This window comes from Podarcis cretensis, assembly GCF_951804945.1.
Source record: "Podarcis cretensis genome assembly, chromosome: 2".
NCBI lineage: Eukaryota > Metazoa > Chordata > Lepidosauria > Squamata > Lacertidae > Podarcis > Podarcis cretensis.
In genome coordinates, this window is record NC_137171.1 from 59052288 (window position 1) to 59073385 (window position 21098).

The 21098-nt window shown below is 39.1% G+C and overlaps 1 protein-coding gene across 1 annotated transcript in view; it reads left to right on the forward strand.

Moving 5' to 3' along the window:
• Positions 1–21098, forward strand: part of PCBD2 (pterin-4 alpha-carbinolamine dehydratase 2) — a 33518-nt gene that overhangs the window by 4509 nt on the left and 7911 nt on the right. Inside the window, exon 2 of the mRNA XM_079968169.1 lies at positions 2285–2416. Coding sequence (XP_079824295.1) covers positions 2285–2416 — 132 coding nt within the window. The remainder of the gene's footprint in view (positions 1–2284; positions 2417–21098) is intronic.

Consider the following 21098-nt stretch of genomic DNA (forward strand, 5'->3'; position numbering starts at 1 on the left):
GTGTCTACAAAATGTTTTGTAATAAAGGAAAATTTTAACAGCCTGTTTTGCTTTATATTATCGTGAATCACTATTGAGACTTGAAATAATACAGTGCCATCTAGTGGGTAAGCTTAAATTTTCATGCAGCAAATCTAGCTGCTCAGATAAAGGATTCATTTTTAAAAATTGTCTATGGTTGAAATATATATGAGTATGAGGTTGAATTTTGAGGTTTACAGTATGATCTTATACATGTCTTCTCAGAAGTAAGTCTCATTTACTTCATCGGGACTTACAGGTACATGGGTATAAAACTGGAGGCTTATAGTGCAACCCCAACTGTGTCTACTCAGAAGTAATGCATATTCTGAGAAAATTCTGAATTTGGATATCAGAACATTTTTCATCCCCAGTTTAACAGTGTGGGATGCTTCTGTTCAAGATCTTCACTGTTCCATTCCATTTCCACTCAGTTTTCCATTCACTCAGCATTCTGTGGGCACAGAACATGCTCATTGGGTAGTTTTGATGTTTGTGTGAACACACCGATGCCCAGCACCAGATATATTAAAATCTAGCATATATCTATTAAGTTCTATGGGCAGCTGTCACTTGCATCTCTCGGAACATTTAAAAATACCTCATTGGTTTGTATTCAGTGTTGGTCATTCTCAGAATACACCCACTGACTTGAATGGGTATGACTAAAATGTATTAATTTCAGTGGGTGTATGTGGGAATATGGTCATTTGTCCATAAGAGCATGGGCAAAAGTTTATTATCGCAAGGATGATTTCATAGCAGAAAGCATTGCTTGGAGCATGATCAACGTGTGAAGAGCTCATGCTGCCCGATGATTGGCCTACGTAGCATAGCCTGATCAAATACGTGGTCTGGTGTGAGAACATGAGACTAATGTATTGTATTGTCTTTTATCTGCTGACTGAGGCAAAAGCTCTCTCTCCTTGAATTTGTATCTTTTCGTGAACACACAATAAAAGGTTGGGGCAGCAGCAGCTTCGGGAGAGCTGCGGCCAGACTTCTTCAACCCATCTTGGCGTGAGACTGATTATTTACGGATGGCGAGCGGGTTCTCGTCAGGTGTACTCTGAGCAGAATTTAGTTGACTATAAGTCAGGCATAGGCAAACTTGGCCCTCCAGATGTTTTGGGACTACAACTCCCATCATCCCTGACCATTGGTCTTGTTAGCTAGGGATGATGGGAGTTGTAGTCCCAAAAACATCTGGAGGGCCAAGTTTGCCTATGCCTGCTATAAGTCAATATGTGTAACCATCTTTGCCATATGTCATTGAAGTACATGGTTACTAACTTTTCAAAGATGGCTATTTCAGAATGAGTGAAAATAGTTGAACTCACAGGATTCTTTGGTTACTTCAGGACTTTTGATGTTGTATAGTTTTCAGATCACTCAGACAATTATAATAATACTGTAAGACAAAAACACTTTTGACTACATACTTAATTCGGTATAATTTAAAACACTTACGACTGTTGAGTTGTATTGTTTTTAGAGTGAGAGAGTTAAGCATATTCTTATATAGTCCATTCAAACAAGTGGGATTTAAAAAGTGTTTAACTTTGGCAGGATCATGCACACAGCTTCTCATAGTGTCAGCTTTAGAACACTAATAGCATATGTACATGTTTATTTGGAAGCAAATATCACTATATTCAATGGCATTTACTCCCTAGTTGAGAGTGTTTAGGATTCTACCTAAGATACATGTTAATTTAAAAGCAACACGTGGGCAGACAAAGGAGCTGCCATGGTCCAACATCCCGTTCTTACAGTGGCCAACTAGGTGCTCATGGGAAGCCTGTTAGCAGGACATGAGTGCAAGAGCACTTTCCTCACTTGTTCCCCAACAGCTGGTAGTCATACTGCGTCCAAACTTGGGAGGTAGCACAGAGCCATTGTGGCCTTGGCCTAAGTCAGTGATGGCCAAACTTGGCCCTCCAGCTGTTTTGGGACTACAGTTCCCATCATCCCTGACCTCTGGTCCCGTTAGCTAGGGATGATGGGAGTTGTAGTCCCAAAACAGCTGGATGGCCAAGTTTGGCCATCACTGACCTAGGTGCTGTAAGTAAGTGGATGGAAATGGTTTGTCTGATACAAACATAATGACCTCATATAATTTTCTGTTGATGTTCTGCAGTATTTTCACTGTGACTACAAACCAGTATGACAAAAAACACATTACAGCTTTTGAAAAGGAGCAGAACTTGGAAACCATGGTTTTGAAATCCATTCCCCCCCCCCTCTTTGTCTACCTTGATAGTCTTCACAGCTTCACTGGTTGACTACGGAAGAAAGGAACCAAGTTTTACACGAGCTCAAAGCCTCAGGATGGTCGGAGCTGACTGAAAGGGATGCCATATACAAAGAATTCATCTTCAGAACTTTCAACCAGGTAAATACTTCATTATTGCTATTTTAAGGAAATGCATTTAGCTAATATTTTTACTTCTTAGCTACCGGAATCTGTTCTTCAAAGGCCAATCTATTCACACAAATATTATCACTTTAAAAGTATTGGCGAAATCCTGACCTGGGTTCCATAGATACCATTTCAGTTCTTTAGTGTTAAATCCCTGTTACAATGAATGAGCCAGTCTATACTTGAATGACTGGGGCAGGCCATTTGTAGCTCTGGATATTTATTGATGCCACACCTGATTTGAAGCTAATTAAACTTAGCTTTACTTCAGTTCATGTTGTCTGATTTAAGGAAAGAATTTGCATACTTCCTGCTGCTTTTTTCCTGTGCTAGTGGGATTCTGGAAAGTAAGCTACACCATCAGAAAAGCATGCTTGGTTTCAGAAGGATTAGTTTGAACAAGGGAAGATTAAGTAACCCTATTCTGCCCACCAATTCTCTGATTTAAATTACTCTCACTGCTGTGTACCCATATTCTAGCACACAAGTAGTCCGACCATCATGTTTAGTTAGGCACTGAAATGGTACTAGGAAGTAACTTGTGACATATAATTCTTTTGACTTAATGTGGGTTAAAATGATCATTTTTTTTATTTTTTATTTTTTGCTTTTGGAGATAGATATAACTCTTTACAATTTCAGTTCCATGCTGTTGATAATATTTACTAGTACCCCCAATGCTTTTAATTTATAGAAACTTCCCAAAGCTTGGGTTTGTGCACACACACAGAGAGAGCAGATCTAATAGATCTAACACAACCTATGCCTAAAACTCAGCTATGTATCAGTCAGTATAGTTTAAGGTCAGGCTGTAAACTACCATATTCTTCCTCAAGTCAGTAAATCTTCAGTTTACAGAACATAATACAACTATTTAACAAAAGTCAGACAGCCAAGAAGTATAATTTCCTCAGTGAGCTTCACTTTGCCCTTTGCAGATGGCATAAAATCAGGTGTGTAAAAAGCTGACAAGTTGAAATGACATAAAAGGCATTTCAGATTTATTTGTTGCACATGATACTGAGTTGATTGATCTGTTCATTGAATTTTTATTGCTTTCACAGATAACACAAATGACATATGATGCTTAGAAAACTCTTTATTCATTCCAGGTTTTGAAGACTGTATATCAACAGATGTTAACGTACCTTATTGCCAAAGTTTTGTAAGCCCATAGGAATATCTATTATTTTGTGTATTACATCCAGCAGAGGAAGAATGGACAGATTCTTTGCAAATCAGGGTAAATATGGGTCAGAGGTAGTTTACTTGGTAAAAGTTTTCACTGACGGGCTGTCAAGTTATGGATTTACGGAATTGTTCTAAAATACCATGCTTTAGAATTCTGACAATCTCTATATCTTCTACCAAGTTGTAAATATGGTATAACATCTTCCCTCCCCCTCCTTTTTTCCTTTGTGTCATGTATTTTAGAAAGTCAGCCTATAGGCAGGGACTATCTGTTTTTTCTTTATCTTACAAAAGCTACTCAGGGAGCCTTTTGGAATGAAGGAAGAAGACATAAAAATGCTTTTAAATACGTAAGACCTATTGGCTTATGCTTGGACCATAGGTGAAGAAGAAAAAGGTGGAATAGGAACTCATTTTTTTTCCTTTTCTTTCATTGCTTTTAGATTATACTTACCATTATATTGCCTTTGATGTTGTTTCTGAACAATGCAAACATGGTCTTTTATCTTAAATTTGCTCATGTGACCATATCCTTTTCATCTGTGGGGAGAGGAATGATCAACGTGAATAGGATTCTTGCAGGTACATATAAATCTGATAGTAAAACCATAATAATATATGTTACTTAATATTTATATAGCACTCTTAGTTGTCCATTTTTAATCCATACAACCCAGGACTGAGGCTGTGAGAGAGTAGCTTGCTTAAGTTCATGGGTGACATAAGAGTTAAACCAGGGAGTTCTTGATTCATAACTTGGTCTCAACTACTACCCAAAAGAGTTCTGTATTTATGCACAGCCCACAGTGAAAACCCAGTCTCTAGAGCTGTGGTTCCCAATGTGGGGCACACCACAGGGGGGCAATTTGATTTTTAAAGGGGGCAATTCGAGAATTAGTTATTAACAGTTAATGGCCTTTTAGGCTTCTTCCAGGTGAATAGGAGTTCACTTTTTGAATAATAAGGGGGTGGCATCAGGATTTTAGAGATGCTTAGGTGGGGATGGCAAAAAAAAAAGGTTGAGCTAGGAAAGCTAGCTCTTTATTTGAGCCAGGAAATATGGCTGTTGAAGAGCTGATTATATACATCCAAACAGAAAGAAGCTCTTTACACTTCCTTTTTTTGTCTATATTTTTTCTTTTTTAAAAAAGAACAGAAAAATTGGGGATTTGGGAGAAATGACTATCTGTTACTTTCCTGTTTAATATGTAGGCAGATCAGTAAGCTTCGCTGAAAATTACAGCTATAACTTGAATTTGTCGTCTCTTGTGGATTTTTTAAAAAGTACAAAACACATGCAGTTATCAATTAAAACCTAATTCATTATGTATCAGAATTCTGCAGTGCAGCATTCATTAACCCTATTTCCTCTCAGCGTGCATAACAAAAGTCTTGCAAACATCTAGACCAGAGAAGGTCAGTTTACCAGATGTTTGGAGATGAGACATCTCTGCTTTGCATCACCTCTTGTTTGTTTCTGATTGCATCCCAGTCTGTCTCTTGAAAAGGGCCATCATCACAAGGCTGGATTTCATCACAAAAGGCATACCCTTCAAAATCATGTGTTTGACTGGAAAGATTCTTCCCTGAGTTTTATTTTGTGTGTGTGTGTTTTGTAGGTAGCATAGAATATGATTACAGTTGAAAGGGTAGAGGAAACGGCGTTCCTTGAGTTTGGAAGTAGTTACGGAGTTTCTTCCTTTCTCCCGTATTGTCAGCCAAGTTTCCTGTTTATTTTGGCCAAACGGCAGTAGGAGGGAGAAGGATATTTAGAAAAAGGGGCACATGTTGAAGATACGCAGGACTGGCTGGGATACTTGAAGGCAATTTACAAAAAACCACTATGTTTATTTAAATAAAGGCTTCAAGTTAAAGACTTCATTTAGCTTTTGGTACCACTTTTTTGCGTCCTATAACTGATGTGAGAAAGTAAACCCTGTGAGTGTCAGGACTGTAGTTAATATGTTTTAACAGGGTGGTATTCCTGTTTGAAGACTTCTAGTCTGATTTTTAAGATGCATGACTAGGTTCTATTTCAGTCTTGTTAGATACATGAATAATCTAATGGAAGTAGGCTGCAGGCAGGTCGCCAATTCAGTTGTACAAAGAAATATGTTTCAGGAATCTCGCTGAGCTGAATTGAGTTTCCTGGAGAAGATTTTTCAGGGTTCTTGGCTTCATCTGCAGTGACTGTATTTCACAATCCTGAACCATAAGAATCATAGTGGATATCCCTTTATAAGATTTCTTGTCATATATTTGTATAAAGGCTTGAGCAGTATGCAGAGCAAACTAAATAGTAGTTTTGGTACTGAAGTTTTATTAACTGTCAATTCCTTAACTCCAGTAAGTTTAGTAATTTCTGAAAGCATACAGGTTTCTCTCAGTTGCCTGTATCCTATTAGGGTAATTTTTTTGCACATTTGTAGGTGTCCTTGGGCCCATTAAATGATACTCTTCTCTGAGATTTATAATTAATATTTTCTTATTTAGCATGGATTGCTAGTATCTAATTCTCATAGTTTTGGAGAAATGTTTGAGATAATGCAGGTGAATGTTTCAGTCCAGCAACAGCAATCTGCACGTAGAAATAGGTTTCCATGCATGGATTTGCTGTAGAGACACATCACACATGGGGTGCGGGCAAGAGTCCTGCTCTTTGTGTACAGTGCAACAATTGAAGGAGAGGGAATTGCCTCCAAATCCTCTCAATAATGTATCACTGAAAAGCTTCACCCCACACAGTAGCTTCCATTAGCTGTTGAGTGGGTGGAGTAAGGAAAAAGGAAAGCATGAGGACCCTTTCCAGGCTAGCAACTGAATGTTGTTAGGAGAGATTCCACACACAAGGCAGTTGCCTTGGGACACAGCAGCAGATTGCCTTGTGAACACAGTAGCAGATTGTATAGACACTTGTTGTGGTTGTCAAGCTCCCAGCATGTCTCTCAGTTTGGGACCTGAAGGATGTTGGATAGGAATTTATCTTGGTTTGCACCACTGAACCAAAGAATGCAAAGGGGAAAGCCACAGTCTGACACTCAAAAAGTAGAATTTAATATGATGTATAAGATGGCTGATAAGTGTTGATTTATTTGTTAATTGACAGACTTCCTGGTTTGGATCTTTTTCTACCCATTCCCATCCCATCATTATTTGCAAGAGTCGAGTCCTTATAGTAGCTCTATGTTTGGGGGGGGTACTTATGCTGGTGGTGGCTCAAAAACCCAAAGGGGCTTTCGGCTGAGTTTTTTTGGGGGGAAAGATTCAGGGCCATAGCTGTCAATGTTTCCCTTTTTAAAGGGAAATTCCCTTATTCCGAATAGGATTCCTCGCAAGAAAAGGGAAAAGTTGACAGCTATGTTCAAGGCTCTAGATTAGTTGTCTCCAATCTCTTCAGACCTGGGGCTCACGATTAACTCCAACATGCACTTGGGGGCCTATTTCTTAAATTTTCTTAAAACAGTTGTATGGTGGTAGTGCTGCTGTTGCAGACCCCTCTTGGATTAAACCACAACCCAATAATGGGTCTCTCCCAGCCCACTAATTGAAAACCAGTGGTCAGGTGGCTGAGGTGCTAGACAGGTATTTGGAAACAGTAATGGGCTTGATATGGGCCAATAAATTGAAGCTGAACCCTGAAAAGACACAGTTGTTGTGTGTTCCAAGTTCTCAAGGAAGTGGGTAGATTGCTTGTTTCAGGCAGAGTTGCATTCTCCTGGAAGGATCAGGTCCATACTCCTGGATCCCATATTGTCACTTGAGATCCAGGTGGCCTTGGTAGCTAGGAGTACCTATTTGCAGCAATGGTTAGTTCACCAGACCTGGCTCCTTTTGGATAGAGATGACTTGGCCACATTGCCCCATGCTCTGGTAACTTCCGAACTGGATTATTGCAATGTGCTCCACATTAGGCTGCCCTTGAAGACAACTCAGAAACTTCAGCTCTTTTGAAATGCCGTAGCCAGATTATTGGCAGGGGTTGCCTTTAGAACCCATAAAAGCCTTGTTCTACAGTGGCTGCCAGTTCATTTCTGGTTCCAATTTAAGGTGCTCACACTAGTGTTTAAAGCTCTAAATTACTTAGGGCCCAAATGTTAAAGACCATCTCCTGTCTTACAGACCCTCTTGGGTGTTAGGATCAGCAGAGGGGACCCTCTTAATAGTTCCACCATGCTTTTAAGTTTTGAGTGGTGTTGACTCAGGGGAAGGCATTCTTTGTGGCAGCCTGTGAGTTGTGCAATTCCCTTCCCACAGACGTGGGTCTGGTGTCTTCACTGTACAGCTTTCATTGAATGCTGAACATGCACCTCTTTATTCTGGCCTTTACCATCCGAGACGTGTTTTCAGCACCCACCTTATGACTGCAATTTGTTTTAGCTGTTTTTAATACTGATTTGTAATTTGTTGTCACCTGCCCTGGGGACCCGCTGGTGAAGGGTAGGTCATTACATAGTAGTAATAATAGATAGCTCATTGCTACACATAGTCTACAATGCCATTTGTACTTAGCTGGAAATAAGCTCCATTGAACACAGTGGGACTTACTTTTTTGTAAGATTTCCTTGTTAATAGCTGCTAGCACCTGTTCCCTTGCTAACTACCACCAAAATAGAATTGCTTTGGCAGACTGCACATGGCATTCTGTGTGTGCACCAGGGCTTTTTAGGCCCCCTTATCCCCACCCTTGGAACCTCTCTTGCCAAAGCTGCTTCTGAAAGTCAGGAGACTTTCAGTGTCAACACAGCCACAAGTTGGCAACCCCTCTTTATGTTCTTGGGGTTCTTTGATCTTGGCCTTTGAATTCTGCAAAACCACAGCTATTGCAGTTATGCATGCTTTATAAAATGTGAATACTTCCGAGCACAGAGCGCAAGTTGAAGAATTTAATTCTCTCCACGTGGAACTTGGAACTTTTCAGCTAAGGGACAACCAGCTCTGCTTATAAACGGAGCACTAGGGGAGACCTAGATGGACTGGTCTCTAGACATGGTATTCTTCATATGTGGTGATGGCTTCTTGGCATAAGGTGCTGGGTTTTATTTATTTATTTTTATCTCTACTTAATTAAGTACCATGAAGGGAATACTTCTCTTAGTCTGTGGTACTAGAATTCTTTGGCATAGGTTTTTAATCAATTGGCAGCTTCCTGGAGTCAGCTATTCCTTAAATGTAGGTCAGCTTGCTGTATAAAACAATTAAGTCCTTGGGAACTTACTTGAATTTGGATACATTCTTCCCCTACCCCGCCACTCTGTAACTTTCTCATCACATCCCTTTGTCTTCTCTGTTGATCAAAGTCGAGTCAAGTTGTTTTTATGGGCATAGTCCGAATATTTCATAGCTGTCTTGCAATACTTAATCCTTTGGCTCTTTGACTGAAAAATGTCTACGCCTTTTTATGTACTGAAAACATAATATCTTTTAGCCTACAACCTGCAAACTTAAAATGAATTTTATGTCAAATATTCAGTTGTGGGCCACATCTCTTGCTTTTTATATGCCACAGTGGCCTTGTGTTTCCCTCCCCTCCATTGTCTGATAGTGAGGTCATTTCTAGTCCTCTGAGAAACTTTATTCCCAGCCAGATGCGGCCCATATATTAAAAGTAGCACCTGTGGCTAATATCACAGCAGCTTACCATAAATTTACATGGTAACCAGGATTATATCTGTCAAGACTGTTAGAAATGTCTAGATTTAATTTGATTTCCAGTATTGAAGGGGTTCTCCTAACATTTTGCTTCATAACTATATTTTTTAAAGTTTTAAAAATCACTCCACTGTTAAGGTTTTTACGGCACTCCCAGCACCCATTAAGTTGATTTGTTAAATGGAGGTCAGAGTAATGCAACTTGGCTCTATTAGGATCGGAAACAAAAGCATTTGTGACAAATTTAGCCCTTTTGCGTGAATCTTATTGGAGTCACACCAGTGATTGCTTTTGGGTGTAGCTTGTGTCGGATGTGCTTCTTTTCTAAAGAAGAGCACTGAAGATCTGATAGGTTGACCATTCAAAAGCCAAGTTCATTTTCATGGCTTTCTGTAGATTCATTGTCTTAGTTGCTCCCATTTTATACTGTTGCACTTGATTACCTTTTGAATGAGTTTTATATCCACCTACGTTGGGCCTGTGTTTTTCATATGTTTTTTCCTGAGCCGCCTCATTTCCCATTATCCTGAGTCCTCTGCCATATGCTGTGATTTGCACACCTGCAAAGTTTATAACAGTAATTCTTTGGGTAGTTAGGTTGATGGGTAGCCTCCCTGTATACAGGGATAAAATAGCCGATTTGCTATAAATCAAGGTTATTTACGAGCAGTGTTTGAAAGCGGAGAAAAACCTCTGTATTTGAAAATGGTGGTTGAATATTGAACTTCTGGTTTCTGTACCTGTTTGAGGTTATTTCTTTTATGAAAAGCTGGTGGTAAAATTTCAAGGACTCAAAGATATCAATTCACAGGTGCAAAAGTATCAAAACCTTAGTGCAAGAGTAGACTGGTAATACAATTCTAAGCATATATATATGAAAAACAAGTAGTTCTGACGTGACCAGATTCTCTTTTGGTTTATAACTTCGCATTGGGTGAGTAAATAACACTCTTGTATCAGACTCAAAAGATTGCAGGGCAAAGGTTTAGCTGTGAGACCTGGAAGCTTTCCATCCATTCGTAATTTTAACATGCTGCTAGTGCCAAAAGCTAATTTTCTGGGTGATGATTAAGTGAACTTTAAAATTAACCATTTATCATTTCTTCTGTCTTGAGAGAAAGACTAGGAAACTGGTAAACCTGATCAACGTGGGTTTTTTTTTTTTAATTATTATGAAATTTGACATTGTTTTTCCTTGTAATAGGAGAATTTATGAAGTTCCACAGGTTGTTGCAGTTGTCTGCATTCAAATGCTTAACTTCACAGCATTCAGAGTGTCAATGGTAGTCAAAAGCATCACTAAAAATGCTTGAGTCTGTTAAAAGACCTAAGGTCAAGGCAACATTCATCCCTAGGTGCAGTTAGTTTAAAAACAATATCAGCTCCCCCCCACCCCAATTTAAACAATAGAACTTTCACACTACATTGGTAGCTCTATTGCTTGCACCAGCAGAAACCTACTTCATCTCAGTTGGTCTGAATGCAGTGGAATGAACTGAGTTGGTGTTGACAGTGCAGCTCGTACAGAAGAGCAGAGCTTTAGCGCTAATGCAGCTATTGCAGCAAACCACTTCTGAGTGAGAGGGCAGGTGTGGAACTACCCCATGTGGGTCCCATTCTTTCTGTCTGTAGTTGTTCCACCGGTGACAGATTCCAAAGTTGCATACTTTCTCAAGATTTCATTTCAAAATACAGTGCCATTGTAAACGGCAACATGCTTATGGAAGAGAAATTAGCACTGTTGCCATATATTATTTTTCACCACATTTATCAACTTTAGGAAGTTGGGCTCTCTTAACTATCTTCATTCATTCTGCCTTCTTACTATGGGGTTGGTCCTTTGGTAAACCAATTTTTTTTGGGTACAGTTTATCAGAAGACATCCAATTAGGTCGTTGCCTTTGTATTCCATTGCGTCATAAAGACAGCGATGGCTCACACAGGAATCAGAGCTCACCTCTGTTTTGGTAGGGAGCAGTTGTTAGTCCTGTGAGTCCTTGGTTGCGGGGCGGAATTCTGCACAAATGCCAAGTATTATTTTGTTCATGTTTAGCTATTGTGAGCTTTAATGCCCAAATAATAAATGGTCAGTATCAGGAGGCACAGCTATTGCTAATAATTAAACCATTGCAGATGTGTTTGGGGACCGTTTGACTGTGTTTTTAGAATGAGACTGGCAATTTGATTGGGCACAGAAAATGCCATGTTGAACTAGGATAGAAATTGAGAAACGGTGGCTGGGGCTATTATAGTCTGCCTTCTATGAACTGCCCAAAAGAGCTAGTGTGCTGTGCTGATAAAAATGGGATTCTAGCTGCACATAGGAGTATAGGAAACTGCCTTATACTAAGTCAGACCAATGGCCAATCTAGTTCAGTGTTGCCTACATTGTCTGGCAGTGACTTTCCCAGAACTTCAGGTAGGAGGTATTCCCAGCCCTAACTGGAGATGTCAGGAACTGAACCTGGAACTTTCTGCTACTAAGGTAGATGCGGTAGCCCTTCCCCACACTTCTGGCGTGGTGCATATTATTATCGGCAAGATTTAGCTGTGGCTTTTCTTTAAGTGGTGTTGTGAGGTTATTTAACTTGTTACAAGTGTATAATCAACACTATGATTCTGTTATTCTTCTGTGAAATAATTTACCCATCACTTCCTCCAAGCAACTCAGAGTGATGCTTGCACTCCTAAAAGACCTGTATATTAGATTACGTTGAGAGATAGTGTCTTGCCCCAAAGCTTCAAGCCTGCGTAGGGATTTGAATCTGTGGTTTGCATGTCCAAGCCCAACAGTCTGCACCACGTGTGTGTGTGTGTGTGTGTGTGTGTGTGTGTGTATTCTCTCTCTTTCTCTTGAATGGAGATGCTCTTCTAGAATTTACTGTGATTATTGCAATACAGGTTTAGGTATGTTAATCCTGGCCTATCCAAAATAAATAGAGCCAGGAAGTTCCATACAGTTTGGCTCTTATGAAAACAAATCTTTTGAAAGTAGTATAGATTTATTAACTATTATATGCCATAATAATTATTCTACAGTGAATCTTAAGTATGTGTGAAAACACTGGCCATAATCCAAACAACTGTGTGACTGTCTTAGCTTCTCAGAGAGACTTTACACTTTTTTAAAGTTTTTTTTTTAAAAATCCTGGCGCTTTTAAGAAGCAGTGTAGTTGGAGTGTTGCACTAGGACTGGGGAGTCCCAGTTTTAAATCCTGACTCTACCATGAAGCTTATTGGGTTAATTTGTGCCGGTAATTCTCTCATAGCCTGATAGGTTTGGTGTGAGGATAAAATGGAGAGGACAACTATATATACTGCATTTACCTTCTTGGATAAAAGATCTGTTGTAAATGTAAGAAACAAAAATTAACTGAATAGCAGCCCTCACCTCGTGTCTCCTGCTGATTTTGAAACTTTATGGTTGTTTGAAGGAAAGAGGATAAAAACACCACTAGATATCTCAAGCCATAGTGGCAATTGTCTTTGTCAGCTAATTTGAAAGGATGAAAAGAGATGTATTTATAGATAATGAATTAAATGTTCTGGTTTTAACATAGACATTTATTTTATAGCCCATCTTTCAGTGGATAACAGGGCCACAAGATTAGCTGTACGAAATCCAGAAGTTTCACATAGTTACTAGCTTTGTGAATTCATGATTCCTCATTACGTTCAAAAGGAGAGGAACATATGGTTGGGTCAACTGCAGAAGGAAGGCAGCTATTTATTCTTAATTTGAGCTGCCGAATACTTGTAAGATGGCTTGATTAACTAAAATTTGGAGTTCTGCCATGTCTGAAAAACCCATCACTATTCATTCAATCTGCACCATGTATTGTTTTCAGCTGCTTTGTTTCAGTTGTGCAAGTCTTTAGCTTTGCATCGCCTCTGTCTTCCAACAAGATCTCCACTGGATATTCATTTTTAAAATGTTAATAAACATTTTGTCTTGTAGATTTCATGAACACTTTTGGATAAATATTTGGTGTCTTGGATGTAATATTTAGTGCAGAGGTTACATCTATCCAAATCTCTTTAACAGCCTTCACCTACTTTGAAATTGCGGCCGTGAACAAGTTCATAAAAATTGTGTGTTCTTTTCGTTCTTTCTAAAAGCATTAAAAAAAATTATACTCTGTAATTAAAATTGACTCTGGCTGGTAAAAAGGTATAAAGGGGGTGGGAGAGAAAAACTACAATTATACCTATTTTAAAAATTAACCATTACTTGCCAAAAGAACATCAAACCCACTTAGCGGACATCCGTTAATCCAGTGGTTAGCTGTTTCAGGCTTTAATGCACACTGTTTTACACGTTAACGGTTTTGAAGTTCCAGGCCAAGGCTGACCTTTCACATCTGCTCCTTTCACAGTAGGAATCTCCACTTACTGCTTCCTGTCAGAGTGGATTACAATGACAAAGTGCAGAGCTTGTGCTGGCTGCAATTTCGTTTTTGATCAGAATTATTTCTTTCACAAACAATCACATTTGCTAAAATGTTACATCTGCTCTGAAAAACCACTGGCAGCTCCACAGTTTATCAGTTGGGATCAAGTACAGTTTTTCATTTTGTCTTTTCATAAAGCTGTAAATCAGCCTGACTTGTTGGGGCTCTATTTTTAGTTTTTTCCTCTGCTTGCGCTGTTTTGGAATTTTGTTCTGGCTGGGCCAAGAAAGTTAACTGGTCAGTACATTAAAGTAGCGTGAATGTGTCTAAAATTCTAGATGTACAGGTGATTCCCCCCCTTTAGAAACTGAGAATTTCAATTCAGAGTTTTATTGTTGCATCTAGATCTTACAAGGTGTTGGTGAACCTACATTAACTTGATTTTTGTGTTTAGCAAACTCTGACATTGTTGATTGACGAAAGTTTCTTGTAATACAGTATTTTGAATTGTAAAAGGGAAGGTAGGGATTATTTTCTTGTGATTTGGTTTTATTTTCTTGATGAAGATGGCAGTAGAAGAACTAGAATTGAATTAGAGTAGATTCTTCATGCAAAGGACCATCTTCTGGATTTATATTACACATACCATTTTGTGTGTGTGTGTATAAAGGATTTATCTATCAATTTATTGCATTTCAGTAAGCATGTATGTTGCAGAATCTCAAGGAAGATGTTTTTTTGAGATTCCTTAAAAAAAAGCAGTTTCTCTTAAGTACAAGCAAGTTCAAACTAACTGCTGGCTTTTAGGTAGAGACTGTCATCTTTACTTTCCTTTTCATCAGAAAGGACAAAGAAGAAATGCTGCAACATGGTGGAATACATGGTACTTTTTAAGGGTCACAATTCAGGGGCAGGGAACTTGATTAGCAGTGCAATCCTAGCCATGTCTACACAGAAGTAAGTCCCTCTGAACTTACTTCAAGATAAGTGAGTATAGGATTATAGTCTAATGATTTAGTTGACTAATCAAACCCATTGAAATTTGCAACCATAATAAAATCAAAGCAGGCTTCTTCGTTGCCATTCTTTTGGTATAATTCAGACATTTTACCTAACCCTTAATAACAATTTTATAATCCAGCATGCCTTTTCTTACATACACACACACACAACATATTGTTTTAAGTGCTAAAAGCAGAAGATAGGCCTTGGTATGTTCAGCGTATAAAAAAATTCCATTAAACAATTTAAACCTCTCTCTCATAAAAAGGAAACTGCATAATGAAAGCTGGCTAGGTATAATTTTCACGTTTCCTTCTTCCTTATTTTAGCTTGGATCCAAAGTCTCCTTTATATTAAGACATAAAATATGGAAAATTGTCATTTGTGCACAGACATTAAAAACATTGTTCACAAACCAGTCTTTGGGATTTGCATTTGGCACAGAGAGTCTGGAGGATTCTACACTCTCAAATGAATCTAGTGCTAATTGCCATGAACATTTACATGCAGCTCCCAAGGGCCAGTGTGCCAGATTTATGCTATCTCTGGTACGGGAGTGACACACCTCCATACTTCTCAGCAGGGGATGCTGCCATCTAGGCTTCTTCTTCTATGTAATTCTGAATGGATTGTCTGGAGGATCTGGGCCAGAGTGGGCTTGTGTATGAGGGGGGTCCATACCGGCAGGTATCCTACAGTTCTCCCTTGTAGTCCTGTACTCCTCAGGATGCCTCTGAACCAGATCGAAAGTTGAGGTAGGCTTTAAGTCTGACACTAACTGTTGCTTTATATAATATTACTGTCAATTTCAAATTAGTTTTAAAGTATAAATGATAATGCTGTTTCATTGACGTTGATTTATGTTGGAAAGCAGATGAATAAATTGGTCAGATAATGGTCATTTATTTATTAGTGTTTAGAGTAATGATTTCCAAGGCAATTTTTTAGCCATGCATATTCTTTTTTTTTTGTCCTTGATTTTAAGTAAAAAGAAAATATTACTTTGTGATATTTGTGAGCTGTAAACCAGTAGGAGACCAGGCATTGGGCTCTTACCTTCCTTTGCATATGCTGTCAGTGCTACTAATTTTTTTAAAAAACCATTTATTTAGTAATGGGAGAACTCCTTTCGATTTGAAATTGGCCTTGCTTTGTTTCTTTCAGAGACCCAGAATTGCCATTAGGAGCTCAGTGAGGCCACCTGTGAGCTGCTTGGAACCTCCCACTGTGGGCTCCAGAGCCCTGCCCTAACACTCCCTTCTACTCTCCCAAAATTGTCTGGCGGCAGTGGCAGCAGGACAGGAGGCTTCTATGTAAGGAAATATGTTTAACCTCGGAGGGGTTTTTTGGATCTCTCTTCTCCAAGGGCAGGGACAGAGGCCTTGTAGAGGAGGATCTGACTCCCTGTGCCTGCTCTGTGAGGATGGATAAAGTTCTGCAGTTGGTGCTCCTCCATCAGTGTGGGCCACAAGGAGGCCTGCCAGTGTGTTGGGAGAAACTGGTTGACCCCTGAATAGAGTAGGAGCTGCGCCAGCCCTCACTTTACAATAAAGGTTAGGAAAATCCCCCTCCCATTTTTCTTTTAAGCTTGAACAGGACAAAAAAGAAAGAGAATTGTACCCTACACATCTCCCACTCTTCTGGGGAAGGGCCGTAACTCAGAGGCAAATAATCTATTTTGCATGGAGAAAGTCTCCAGGTAGGACTGTGAATGTCCCCTGTTGAAACCCTGCAGCCACTGCCAGTCGCTGTAGACAATATTGAGCTAGATGGACCAATTGGTTGGCTCGGTGTAAGGTTCCTGTGTTACTGTCCTAATTCTGGCAGAGCAAAGGAAAAGGGGAACATACACATCCCGTACTTCTCCCACCCTCTTTGGATTTTTTTGCTCATAAATGCATGGATTTCTGTGTGGATACTTCTTTCTTGTTTTAGGATCTTCCTTGCCATACACCATTGTGCTTTCATGCCCTCCTTTGTGGGGAAGGGGCATTTCTGTGAGCAAGATGCTTGGGTTTATAATCTTACTGCACTTTTCCTTGAGTTTACAATTTCAGACATGCTCTGCTTGACACAGCTGTGAAGTTTGCTGTGTAATATTCAGAAATTGCAGGTGAATAAAAATCACGTGAGCTGACAGTTTAAAAGTACATATTCTAATCAGAACGACTTTAAGAAGGGCCTGAAATGTCTAGTTTTCTTTGAGAGGTGCAATAAGGTAGCACTTTGAGTGTGTTTGAACAAATGAACTTTCTGTCCTTTTGAATTGTACACAGAGACTTTATTATTTAAAGCCAATGATTGCTTTAGCAGGTGTTTTGCTGCTAGAGCTTATAGAATAACAGAATATTTTGGCTGAGTGCTGGAAGTCCATTTACTTAAAACAAAGAACAAAACACTCCATGACCACACAGGCATATTTCCTAATACAAGTGACATCTTTTCTCCCACCCCGCTGCTTATTGAGCACAAAGCATGATAACTAACCTGGGGAAAGGAGATGGTAGTGGGATGTCAGCTGGTAAGTGATATTTACCCTGTGGTAACACATGGAACATCTTACATCCTTTCTTCTTTGCTGTTTCCTTCGACACACTTTTTTTGACAATACTACAAATAAAAAGCAATAAAAAGAAAAACATCACTTTCAAACCTTTTTGTGAAGCTGGAGAATGCTGTAAAAACTTGTGTTATGTTATGAAGAAATATAACCCCCCCCCAAAATATGGCTTTATAAAGCAGCATCTGTGCAGTATGTTTAACGATCAAGGCTCCTACCTGTTTAGCATGATTTCTGAGTCTCTTTGCTAGAAATGTGGGCGAGGGTCCAAATAGCTACTTTCTGCTCACTTAAAAGCTTGTGCATGGAACTTTCAATCCCACCCTCCCAAACAGCTGACCTTCATGCTATATCAAAATGGTTTTTTAAAAATTCCCTTCAGATCAAAGGCAGTTTGTCTTTTGGCATTGGACAGGGTGTGGGGAAGGAATGTTGTTTGAGACAAACAAATTTGAGACCCTCTGGGCTCTGTTGCATGGTTCATTGGATCCTGGCTATAGAATCCAAGTTTGCCTCTTAGCTGAATTTTGTTCATGCTTTATAATTGCAAGTTGCTTTTGAATGTAAATTTATTGTTACTTATTTTGTTTATTGTTACTTACTTCATTTATTTCACAAAATTTAATACACCGCTTGATTGTGTAAAACACCTCAAAGCTGGGCATTTGCATAGTTATGTAAGAAGTGAATGCATCTTTAGTCAGTGGAAATCAGGGTTCACCTGTGGAATTAAGTGTGGGCTTAATTCTTGCTAGTTATTTCTTTATCAATAAGAGAATCGAAGTTGCTAGTTATTTCTTTATCAATAAGAGAATTGACATGAAAAGACCTCCAAGATAGGACACAGTAATAAAAAACATAATGGTAAAATATTCTTTAACTCTTAGTTCCTCACTACTGTAACAGAGTATAAGGGCCGCTCATTTGCACACCTACTTAATATCAGTGGTGTGTAAATAATACATTTCCACCTGTTTTCTGACCAGTTTCTCCCACTCCTTTGCTTGCTGCTGGACCTAGTCTTTACCTCTATTTATGTGGGAAATACATAGCTTCCAAAACTACTTAAGAATTAAAGTGTACTGATTTAAACTAATCTTTTCTCTATATATCTCCTACCCACTCTTCCAGCTCTTGACGTTGTGCTAATACCTGCATGTGAAAATACTGTGTAACTGGCCATTACTTTTACCCACAGCTCGATTTGGCTGAATTTATTCTTCATGTCCTGAAAATTAGCAAATCATATGACAATAAACAGAAATGCCCTCAGTGAAGAGAGAGGGGGAAGCTGTTGTTTATCTGGTCAGGTGGTTTAGATTAGCAGTGGTGCTGGTCTGTATTATGTTACTTTAAATCATGGTGTCCCAACAGGACATAAATTATGAAGATTGTTACAGTATGTTTCATCCAATGTAAGATCAACAAATAGGAATAATTTTATAGGAAAATCACAGCATTTTGGCAGGACAGTTGTTAAAGAATTTGCTATAACGTGAAGTTTTGTTCACATTATTTGTTAATATGTAAAACATTGTTTGAATAACATACTTAGTGTAAACAGTCTAAATATCAAAGGCAAGAATGGCTTTTACAAGATTACACAGAGTGGCAAACTACTTAAAATAGATCAGTGTTTGTGCTTTTGCTGTCAAAATGTTTGATATAGAGCTGGCTAGCTAGTTTCTTCACCAGCATAATTGTAAACAAGTGTGGAAGCTATGGAGCAGTCTACAATCCTAGTAAAAAGGGCAAAGTCCCATATATTTTCTTTAAAGTTCTTCTAATTTTCTTAGAAAAATACAGAGTTGAGGTGTAGAGCTCAGTCTCTGAACACTGGTCTCTAACCTGCCCTTGAGCATAAAAAGAACAAAGTCTCTGTTTTATATGAATAAGTTGTGATGAGGCAGATACCAGAAGTTATGTAGGTTCCAGTGTTGCATGCCTTGTTTTTTGTTTTTTGCCCTACTGGAAGAATCTAAATTTGGAGCCCAACATGAATTAGTGTGCAAATGAAGTGAAAGTTGCATGTTGATGCCATACAGCTATAACTGTACTTTTGTATTTTTCAGAAGTGCAAACATTCTGATTTTTATCTTCATGAATGCCCTGACGCCCCCCCCCCACCTCCTCCTAGGATGTGTGGTAGGCTCCTAGAGGAGGCTGGTTGTCCAGACTATTGCAGTTTCCCTCTTTCTTCAGTGTTACTAGGGCAAGCAGGCAGCATGTCTCTCCAAATATGATGTTATATACAGAATCAACTCTGTGTATATAAATGTAAACCAAGGTAACCCAGTAGGAGTCATTTGCGGAGAAAAGAGGAATTAATCATAACTGAGTGTAATTTTTAGGAAATGTCAGTATATCATAGTTCGTTTAAACAAATTTCGGATCCATCTTCATTGTGATGAAACTTTCTTGGTATGATGGATCTGATACCTGAAAAAGGAAACCCAAGGATTAAACAGTGTACAGTTTGCATGAAATCCGCTCACATCCTCTGTTTGTGGATAGACAACTCTAGTAGTAGTAGTAGTAGTAGTTTGGATTTGATATCCCGCCTTTCACTCCCTTTAAGGAGTCTCAAAGCGGCTAACATTCTCCTTTCCCTTCCTCCCCCACAACAAACACTCTGTGAGGTGAGTGAGGCTGAGAGACTTCAGAGAGAAGTGTGACTGGCCCAAGGTCACCCAGCAGCTGCATGTGGAGGAGTGGAGACTCGAACCCGGTTCCCCAGATTACGAGACTACCGCTCTTAACCACTACACCACACTGGCTCTAGTGCCTTCATGCCCTGATTGTGATAAATATTTGGTTGGCCACTGTTCAGAACAAAATGCTGGTTTAGCTGGTCATTTGTTCAGATCCAGCAAGGAGTTCCTATATGTAGGAAGTGGCGTGCAATGTTGATGAGTGGCACTGAAGCACGTAACTTGGATTTGCTGATAAATTATTTGTAGAAACTAGAATGGAGACCTATATAACACATCTATTCCCGATCCATTTTATACCCAGTTACTTAAAAAACTGTCGTATTGATTTTGGCTGTGTGTGTTGGACATAGTAATTGTCACTGGCACAAGAAGAGGATATTATGAAGCTAGTCAAAGCTAAGTAAAAGATAATTAGGAAGTGTATAGCTTTCTAAACATAGCATGGCCTTCAGTAATTTTGTTCCATTTCCCAAAGAAATTGTATGAATCCTTAGAAGTGAATAGTATGCATATGTGTTGCAAAATGGGACCAGAATAATGGTTTGCTGCAGTAATGTTATAGGATGTGTGCTGCAGAAATCGTTTTATGACATAAAAGCAAACATAGGATCATAGAGTTGCAGAGTTGGAAGGGTAATCTACCTACATGTCAAGAAATGCTTATCAAGCTTCGTAATGTATGTGAGCAATACGAAAGGCTGTGGTGGACTTATGTGTCAATATTGCCCTTGCTTGCACCCAAACTAGGGCAAAAGATGAATGAGGAAGTGTGCTGGTGCATAGATAGAAAATCACATCCACTTCATTTCTCTTACCTGGAGCAAAGTAACGGTGATTCAGGGCTCATGATTTGCCTTCTCCAAATAAACCATGAGTGTTAAGCCAATAACAAACCTTGGCTTTATCTCACTGCTTGGAGTGAAACAAACTGAGTTTGCATGTAAAAATAATCCAAACAACCCATAGCACCTTACATTGCTTGGATAAATTGCTTAATAAGTTTTATAAACATTTTCCAAAATCATTGGCTTGGATCCCAAGAACCAGGTGGATGGAGAAAATGCATAAGAGTTGTTCTGCAAGCTAGAGGAGTATGACTTGTAGTATACTACCACAATGTCCTGGTGAATTGCATTACAGTATGAGAA